At 51.8% G+C, this 10,058-nt stretch overlaps 1 protein-coding gene across 7 annotated transcripts in view; it reads left to right on the plus strand.

Annotated features, from left to right (window-relative positions):
* Pstpip1 (proline-serine-threonine phosphatase-interacting protein 1) overlaps nucleotides 1-2,841 on the plus strand; it is a 39,289-nt gene extending 36,448 nt beyond the window's left edge. For 4 of the 7 annotated variants that reach the window (NM_001106824.2, XM_039081083.2, XM_017595555.3 and 1 more), the window contains 5 exon segments: nucleotides 57-153; nucleotides 522-612; nucleotides 1,379-1,434; nucleotides 1,636-1,769; nucleotides 2,555-2,841. In NM_001106824.2, the coding sequence (NP_001100294.2) occupies nucleotides 57-153; nucleotides 522-612; nucleotides 1,379-1,434; nucleotides 1,636-1,769; nucleotides 2,555-2,686 (510 nt within the window). In that variant the 3' untranslated portion in view covers nucleotides 2,687-2,841. 7 annotated transcript variants of the gene reach the window in all.
* The last annotated feature ends 7,217 nt before the right edge of the window (nucleotides 2,842-10,058 follow it).

Raw genomic sequence — 10,058 nt, forward strand, 5'->3', positions numbered from 1 at the left:
ACCAGGCTGACCTTGGGGTGAAATCTGAACTCAGCCTTTGCTCATCCCTACCCCAGCTCTATGAGGAAGTCCGGCTGACACTTGAGGGCTGTGATGTGGAAGGTGATATCAATGGCTTCATCCAGTCCAAGAGCACTGGCAGAGAGCCCCCAGGTAAGGCCCTGCTGGAGGGCAGCATCTGCAGCCAGGACTGACTGGCTCTACACTAGCAGGCCCAGGCTGGGGTGGTTCACACTTCCCTACTGGATGGAGGTAGACCAGACTCAGTCTGAGGGACAGTTCTACTCTTCCAGAAGACCCATTCAGTTCCCAGCACCCACACCAGGCACCTCACAACCATCTTTAACTCCAGAGGACCTAACACCTCTGGCTTCCACATGAATACACATAATTCGAGAATCTTTTTTTAAAAATCGAGGCACAGTGTTACACACCTTTAATCCCAGCACCTGGGAGTCAGGCAGGCGGCCCTCTGAATGAGGTCCTCGCTGCTCTGGGCCTCATGCATGTGCTCTCTGCAGCTCCCGTGCCTTATCAGAACTACTACGACCGGGAGGTCACCCCACTGACTGGCAGCCCTATCGTCCAGACCTCCTGTGGTGTGATAAAGAGGTGAGTACTGATGAACTGCATATGGCCAGGGCACAGCCGCTGGGGCCAGCCTCTCCTGCCCACAACTTCCACACCTCATGGCTGAACAGCTCCTGTGGGTCTGTGCCCCGTTCAGGTGCTGGCCACTCCATTGAGATATTCCAGATGCATCACCATCAGGGATCCCTGGTCCAAGTACTAATTACTCACACTCCAGTTACTCACCAGTGACGATGTGGAGAGTCCTGGGCAAGCGCCCACTCTGGCTTCTGTCTCTGTTTGGCCTCACTATGTGGCAGGGTAGAACTCTCCAGGAGGCTTATCAGTGGCCCAAAGCCCAGACACTTGGATCCACCAGGCCGTTACAGGGCCATCTCCCTGGCCTGGCTGCAGTAAGGTGTCAAGGCCATGGTTCTGTGCCCTGTGGGTGACCTGGCCTAGTCACTGTGGGGCCAAGGGAAGGAAGACTTGCTTGGCACAGACTGGCTGGCCCTGGCAAGATATGTGGGAGCTGAACCTTAAAGGTAGTCTGGGGCTGGGAATATCAAGTGGGGGTGGGGCCCTGCTGGCTGGCTGCAGGTGCTGAGATGACCATGGGAGGATGCTGCTGAGAACGAAGGGACTATTGAAGGGACTATTGGGAATGGCCTGTGGGAGGCCTGCTGCCACAGAGGCCTGTGGTGGCAGCAGGCAGGCAGAGGTCCTGAAGCACTGAGAATTCCCAGTTAGCCCCTTTGTTTCCAATGAGGTAAGGCAAGGCCTACCCGCCTCTCCTCCCTACCTCCAGGTTCTCTGGGCTGCTACATGGAAGTCCCAAGACCACACCTTCTCAAGCTCCTGCCGGTAAATGAGCAGGGGGTGGGGGGACAATGGGACAGGGGACATGGGACGTGTCTTCCACCAGTGGGGAGGAGAGGACTCCCAAAGGGAAAGGGCATTCTGTCCAAGAGTGTGTGTGAAGGAAGGACTAAGTTCCACCCCGGCAGTCTCCAGGGACCACTGTCCTCAGAGGGGGGCAGGATTCCAACCTAATCCTGCTCTCAGCTTCCACAGAGACTCTGGCTCCCACCTCTGAGCAGAAAGAATTGGTCTATGCATCCATCGAAGTGCAGGCAACCCAGGGGAACCTTAACTCAGCAGCCCAGGACTACCGGGCGCTCTATGACTACACGGCACAGGTGAGGGCATCCTTCCCCAAGCCTGGGGACATGCCTGGGGGGGAGGGTGAGCACACACGCAGCACCAGGGACTGGAACAGCTCCATGAACATGTGCTAGGCCAGCATCTGCTGGAACCTGCACGTGTGGAGTCCACAAGGCTGGCAGCTCAGGGTTGTTGTGGATGGATAATGGGTTGAGGGTCCGGCCTTGTTCTCCAGCTGTGGCCCAGAGAAGCACAATGGTCAAAAATCGAGCCATGGAGCTGCCCTTAACTATTTTCTGGTGTCCTTGGAGAAAGGTGATCAGGGAAGTCACAGAGCATCTGTACTAGAGAGATACGGATCGGAGTGAAGTGAGGCGTGGGCGGGTAGACCTGGAAGGCAGGCCCTCAACTCAGGCCAATATACCCACACACATAGGCAGGCTGGATGGGGCTGCACTGAGGTCACATTCAGGGGTACAGACCTGGACAGTAATGGGATACTCAGGTAGCAGTAGATGGCTGTGTGATTCGTCTAGGAGAGCTTGCCCTTGGGGTGTGGCCCGCCTTTGAGAAGCTGCAGTGGTTGGAGCAGTGAGAGAAGCCCAGGATAGGAGGTCTCCATGATTACCTTGAGCGCGTTAGAGGGAACAGCACGGCCTGTCTATCTCTAAAGGAACTACCCGGAGGCTTGAGCATGATTCAGCCGACTGCTCACCCGGGGACACAAACATGCCAATGCTGCAAGGTGGGGGCTGCCAGCACAGAGCACCCTGGTCCTGGTGGCTTCTCCATTCTCACACACTGGCCTTTTCTTGCCCAGAATTCTGATGAGCTGGACATTTCTGCGGGAGACATCCTGGCAGTCATCCTGGAAGGGGAGGATGGCTGGTGGACTGTGGAACGAAACGGACAACGTGGCTTTGTCCCTGGTTCGTACTTGGAGAAGCTCTGAGGAAAGACCAGCGGTCCCCACATACCTCTGCCCGGCTGTGAGGTCAAGGACTGTTCCCATCACCGCCCCGGCCTCTCGGGGTCAGAACCATGGCTGGCTGCGCTGGGGATGGGATGGTTGCTGGCTACTCTCAATAAACTTCTCCCAGGAGTAAAGGGGCAGGCACATCCTTCCTTTGCTGGGGTCCTTTTCTCTTACCCAGTGCCCAGGGTCTTGATTCAGAAAGCCAGAGTACAGGGAATCTGGGAGGCCAGAGCTCTGTCACTTACAGACAAGCGGCAGTCAGGCCCAGTCTCAGCTAGGGACAGAAGAGAGGCCTTCACTCAGGGGCCCGCAGCTCTGAGGCTGCCAGAGCTACATTCATACTTGGGACAGCCAGGAAGACGCAAGTGAGTGGAGCTGGAGAGGGGCTCAGGAGGGCCACAGAATGAGAGAAGGTATCCTTTGGCAGGGAAGTGGGGCTCAGGAGGATGTGGAGGGGCAGCAGCAGCCATAAGGCAAATGTCTGAACGCAGGAGGACGAGGGGGTGAGAAACAGCTGAGGGCTCTGGAGGCAGCATACTAGGGTACCGGCTCCTGGTGCTCAACCCTCAACATTCCCCCCTTGACACGACCCAATCGTGTGTGCTGATTCTGCATCATAGGAACCAGCTGTGGGCCTGCCCGCCCATCTGGAAGCCGGCATAAAGGCCTATCCATGTACCCAGCCGAATGCCAGCTGCCAGAGGGAGAACTGTGAGCAAGTACAGTCTAGAGAGAGGAGGAGGGCTTCTCCATGGGCATCACCAACGCACCTTCATTCTCTGATCCTCCTCAGTGGAGCAGAAGGGCGGGCTTGGTTAAGCAGCCGTGCATGTCGACAGGCTGGGCCTTCTGTGGGCTGTGCTCTCATCCATCTGAAGCATGAGGACACTTTACGGCTGGGTCCAGACAGGTGCAGATCCCTGCACCCAAGGCTCTGGCGCTGAGATCAAGCTAGCTGTTGTGAGAAGTCGGCCATCACTGCTTCTTGGCAGAGTATGTGGCAGACAGAATGGGGAAAGGCTTTGAGCAACTGGAAAGAACCGGGCTGACGTTGACATCTTTCTGGAAATGTCATTTCCCTCCTCATGAACATCCTGTGAGGTGGCCAACACCACGCCCTTGTGTGACACAGCAGATATACATACAGGGATATTTGGAGAGTGATTTAATCCAGGGCTTGGTCCCCTCCCTTGAAGGACAGCAAAGCTAGCAAATAAAAGACTTGGTTACAACAAACCTGCTTGGGCCAGAAAACCAAGGTGCCCTGGCCACCACCCCTGTCCTACCCTGCCAAGGCCAACTAGATTCTTCCACCTCACTCAACCCAGACATCTGATGGTTCCTGGATAGTCACAGGGTTGGTGCTTGCCAAGGTACCCTGACCTCGCTCCCTCCAGGGTGGCACATGGCCAGGGAGGGGGGAGGGGAGGAGGAGTGGAGGAGAGGGACAGGCGCATGGCCAGTGAGGCACAAATACAGGACGACAGCTGTTCTGCAAAGTGGCAGCTGGACTAGAGAACTCTGGAGGATAGAGAAATGAATGGGAATAGTAGTTTTTGGGGTGTGATAAGGGTGGGAGCAGAGAGGAGCGGCGTGTGGACTCTGACCATCCCTAGGTGGAGCAGGGGGACCTGGGGCAGGCAGAGCAAACAAGCTGCCTGACTTTGGTAGTAAGGAGGAAAGAGTGCAAAGTTCTACATCAGAGCTTTTCCTATTCTTTGAAAACACCTTGTCATCTTGATTGATCATCCCATTCCACTGCAAAGATTTTTAAAAACCTTTGGCCTAGTTATTTATCATATCTCTGACAGGTACTGCAGTGTCAGTAGGCCCCACTGGATGATGGGTAAGCAGTGTGCGATAACAGCCCACTCTCCAGGCATCCGGAGAAAGAAACGGAGACCCTGGGATCACAGACTACACCAGGGGGAATAAGCCCACATAGCTTCCTGCATCTGTAGCGTTCCTGTTCTGTGTATCAGGTCACGGTGTCAGTGGCCAGGAACCAACTGCACAGGGGGACAATGCCAGATGGAGGAGGGGCTGGCACATTGTGTATATAAATAACCACAGCCCCTCCCTGCCGGAGGGTGGCTCAAAGACAGCAGCAGAGGGAAGACTGTGGCCTTGGCCTCGCCTGTCAGAGCACCAGGCTCTGAAGCACATCACCCTCAGGCAAGCCTCCATTATCTCTGAATGTCCATCACCAGTAGGAAGGGTCCAGCAGGCTTTACGCAAGACACTACTTCAAAGTGTTACTGGTCAAATATTAATTAAAAGCAAGGGGATGCCACTTTTTATAGCCAGGCTCGAGGCCTCTGGATCTTAGCTGTGGACGGCATCATTCAGTACGCTTCCCAGTGGAGACCAGACAACAGCCCCACTGGTGCCTAGCACCTGACTCTTAACCACTTTCCCCTAGCTACTCCTGGGCCAAGCCAGCTCAGCATGACCTACTCCAACGTCTGGCTACTTCCCACTGTGGATCCAAAAGGTTGCCTCTTACAAGGGGATCCAATGCCCTCAGGTTGTTGAGATCACAGGAGTGGGGCTGTTCCAACCCTGCTCAGCAGAGCCCACCACAAAATGGAGAAAACTCAGTCCAGCTCTAGCTGCGTTCAAGGTTTACTCACGGGATCAGCAATGTTGTTCAGTCCCGGCTGCTCAGGGAGCCGCCAAGCAGCGATTCCTGATGATTCTGACGTGTAGTCAAGAATCTGGTTAATGAGCCCTTTGCTAGACTTCTCCCTCAGAATTTAAAAACATACTCTATGGTATCCCTCTGCTTGCCACAGACCAGGAGTATCTATCTATCCACTCTTAAGATGCCTCTCCTGTGTTCTAATAACCATGTCAGTCCTTACTGGACACACTCAGAGCATAGCATGGTCTATATGAGTCACCTTCCCCTCTAAACGCTGGTGGTTAAACTCAGAGGTCCCTCTGGAGCCACCTTAGGAGACCCCAAAGAAACTACAAGAGTCATTCATGGAGGACACACAACTGTTTTCAGATTGGTAAGGATCCAGATGCAGAGGTCAACATTCAAAAAGCAGATCCCTCCCCACCCCCGCCTCCGGCAACCACTAGGAAAAGTATTAGCAAACCATGGGGACCTTACAGAAAAGTTGCCTTGGGGTTGGGGATTTAGCTCAGTGGTAGAGCGCTTGCTTAGGAAGCGGAAGGCCCTGGGTTCGGTCCCCAGCTCCAAAAAAAAAGAACCAAAAAAAAAAAAAAAAGTTGCCTACACTATTAAGATCTGTGAAAAAGGGGTTGGGGATTTAGCTCAGTGGTAGAGCGCTTGCATAGGAAGCGCAAGGCCCTGGGTTCGGTCCCCAGCTCCGAAAAAAAGAAAAAGGAAAAAAAAAAAAAGATCTGTGAAAAATAAAAGAAACCTTATCAAATAAGGTAAAGGATTAGGCCCAAAGTTCAGGAGACACGTTTCAAAGGCACCCAGGGCCAAACACACATTTTCACCTACCAGAATAGAAGAAAGACAGAGGCAGGCAACACCCTGAGGCCCACAAGGGTGTGGAGGGAGTGCACATTTATATGCCTGGCCAGTGACAACATAAACTGGTATAATCTTTTTGGAAAGCAATGAAACACATCTGTGAAAACTCACTGTGACCTTTTGGGGGACAGAATAAATTACTACAACCCGTAATATGCTAAAAAGGCTGACATGGGATGAAAACTGCTATGAGACGAGGCTTGTGATGGCTGTATGGCACTGGTGTGGTTTGTTTAAACTGGTTCATTTTATGCCATGAGAGATTGCTTCAGAAGGCCTGCCAGCTGTCAATATGGCACCAATTTCCATCAACTACGAGATGACAAAGGAGCTAAAAAATTCCCATCACTAGTGACATACCTGCAGTCCTCACACAGAGTTGCAGTGTCCTACCGTCCTGTTTGTGGTGATGCTGGTCTCTGGCTGCCAATCCAACAGAGCACAGCTGTGCACAGAATATAAGCCTGATAGAGATGGAAACACTACACAGGCTGAGGGAGGGTTCACACTGTATGCACAGGCTGAGGGAGGGTTCACACTGTACACACAGGCTGAGGGAGGGTTCACACTGTATGCACAGGCTAGGGAGGGTTCACACTGTATGCACAGGCTAGGGAGGGTTCACACTGTACACACAGGCTGAGGGAGGGTTCACACTGTATGCACAGGCTAGGGAGGGTTCACACTGTATGCACAGGCTGAGGGAGGGTTCACACTGTACACAGGCTGAGGGAGGGTTTATGCTGTACTTTGTAATCACTACTGCCTTGTATGTTCTGGTGACTACACCACTGTGCTGGCAAGTGCCCTGCACCAGGACAGCTTTAACTACCAAAAAAAGAAAAAAAAAAAAAGGGGTGAGTTGTGTGTGAGAGAGGGAGACAGGGTGGGCCAGAGGGCCTCGAGTCCCAGGAGCTGACATTACAGCCATGTCTGACTTGGCTGCTGGGGACTGAACAAGAGTCTATAAATGCCACTAATCAAATTCTTAGAAATGGGGCCATCTCTCCAGTTCTTCAAATCTCACAAAGTTGTATAAACTGACTCACTCTGTAGTCTAGACAGGCCCTGAACTTGCAATCCTCCTGCCCCAGATTCCGGGGCAGCTGAACCCCAGGACTCATTACCAGGTCTCATCTATGATTACCTGTTATCCACGTGCTTCCTGTTTACTAAAACAGTGGCCAGGGCCAGTAATATAAACCTGTAATCCTAGTTCTGAGGAAGGAGGAAGGATCAAGCAAGTGTGAGGCCAGCCTTGGCTATGTACTGAGTTTAGTCCACCCTTGTCTCCTGTGTTGTGCTATACAAACTGACGCTTCCGTTGTGGACTGACTGACCGCTCATGTTTTCACAATGAAAGTTAACGTGTGTGTAAGAAATCACGTGTGACTGGGCTATACGTGGAAGTGCTCACCACAACAAACCACAGAGATCCACCACTCGGTAGAGTGGCTAACCGTGTTCTAAGACAGCCATCATGTGAACACAAACAACTGGAGGATTACAGTCTAGCCTAAAGATTACCATGTTATGCCACGAGAGGACTGGAATAGTCTAGAGAAGAAAATTCACGGAAGAGCAAACCCAAAGCCTGTGACCACAGTGCTTGTTCATGTCCCTGAACAGACACCCACCGACCTCTTCTGCTTTGGGAATATTGTTCTTTATAGACGTATTACATTTCTTAAACTTCTGTTTTGTTTTTATGTTAAGACAAAAGCTTGCCAGTAGCAACTGTAGCATCAGCAGGCCTTCTCCTTGCAGGGTCCTGAGGGTGGAAGCCATTCTCTGCTGGGCTGTTTCAGAGTGCTTCTTACTCCTTCTACTAGGTAAACCCCCTTTACAGAGTAAACTCTTTAAATGTCCCTGTTCACACCATGTCCTTACTAGACCAGGGGCTCACAATAAGCATCACAGGCAGTGGGCTGGGCAGGCATTAGGCCCTCCTGTGTGACGCCTGGTGGACCTGGAGCTCATGTAGTCTTCTAGCCACCTGGAATTCTAAAGCCTCATCAGGAGGAAGAAACAGGAGATAAGCTCAAACTGAACAGCATTTAAAAGGGGATGAATGTATGTGTGTATGTATGTAGTGTGTATGCATGCATGTATGTACATACATTTGTATACTCTGTATATACTCTATGTCAACATCACTTGAGACAAAACTACGGAATCTCTCCAGATCAGACATGAGAGCTAAATAAACAGCTGCTCCAACCTGGCTCTGGACCTGCAGAAGAACAGACACTAAAAAAGGCCATCATGAGGCCAACTGGTGTGAGAGGGAGATGACTTCATCAGGATTAAAAGGTACCACATTTGGCAACCATACGTGTACTTGTCAGACACGCTTTACTTGGGGGCCAGGTGTCTGTGGAGAGAGTGAACATACATATTTGAGGACAGGAATGACTAAGTAGGGCAAAGGTTAGCGGGCACAACTGGGTAAAGGACAGCTAGGCTTTTCAGCCTTTATTCTTGCAACTGTCTATGGTCTTTGACATTTATTTCTAAATTAAAATGTAAAGGCAATGGGATGCAGCAGCGGTTCTCAACTACAGCCAGCCCTAGACGCACCGACTAGCTTAGGGCCCGCACGGCTCTAACTCCGCCAGGTGCTTCCACCATGCGGGCCCCTGGAGAGCTCATTCTTAACTGACACAGCACCTTGTACTCTGCCACACGTGGGACCACCAAGGCTGCAGGTGATAAGTGGACAGAAGTTTAATTTGAAGGGCTCTGGCCAACAGAGACTTCCCTTCTAGTAGTTCTCAAGCCAGCAGAGGCAAGAACCCAGTGATTCCCTGGCTCCCATCTCCCCCACTAACATGGCTCTTCTGGGTCTGCTGCAGAGGGCAAGGAAGACGATGCCTCCAGCTGAGCATCATAAGAATGTGAAGTTTGTTCCTTGGACAAGTTCAAGGAATGGGTTACCAACTGGAACACTATCAAAGCAGCTTCCTACTCTAGCTATTTAGATCATGCAGAAAGGGAGCACCTAATGTTGCTGGGCTCAGTCTCAACCTGTGACAAGAGAGCCACAGAATGGTTTTTAGCAACAGCTTCAATGTGTGCTGAGAAAGGACGCTTCAGTGAAAAGGTCACAAGCATCCCTACCCACTACGAACAGCCAGAGGGTGGGGACGCAGCTCAGGAACCGATCACCAACCCCAGCAGCTCTGAAGTTGGGGCAGCCGGTACGGCTTCCACAGGATCAGGCTCAATGCCTCTTTGCACATCTCCATTTCAGGAAGACTTAAAACATACTCAGGCAACTCAACACTAAAAGACCCCATGCTGAGCATGAATTCAGCCTTAGATGTTACTCCTGCTTGTCCTCTATGTCTGTGACTGGCTGGTTCCCCAGTCGACTGAGCCAGAAATCTGAGATTGGTCTTTACAGTCCACTCTTCTTCTGTGTCCCACATACAGTCAGACTGAACACTCTGCCATTTCCTTCTCCTCGTGGTCCCTAATAGTCCTGTATGATCCTAATGAACTCTCTTCACACTCCCTCCAATCCAGCCTCTGAATTGCTACAGGGACTAACCAGGGCAAGCCCGATGCCATCAGCAATCTGTTCAGGTTTTTACCTGCACAAGTCCTGTACAACCAAAGAGTGTCTTTGTCTAATCAGGTCTTAAACAACACCTCACTCCCAGATCTCTGCAGAGCCTTCCAGCTTCTAGGCTTGGGCAGTTAGTTCCTAAGTGATGTCACTAAACCCTCCAGACAATGCCGCGTCCATCTCTCTGGTGCCTCCTTGGGGCCCTGTCCTTTTGTACTATCACCACTGCGCCGAGAAATTACTTGGCTCTTCTAAGTCTCTCT

Source organism: Rattus norvegicus, chromosome 8 (assembly GCF_036323735.1).
Source record: "Rattus norvegicus strain BN/NHsdMcwi chromosome 8, GRCr8, whole genome shotgun sequence".
In the NCBI taxonomy this organism is placed as follows: Eukaryota; Metazoa; Chordata; class Mammalia; order Rodentia; family Muridae; genus Rattus; species Rattus norvegicus.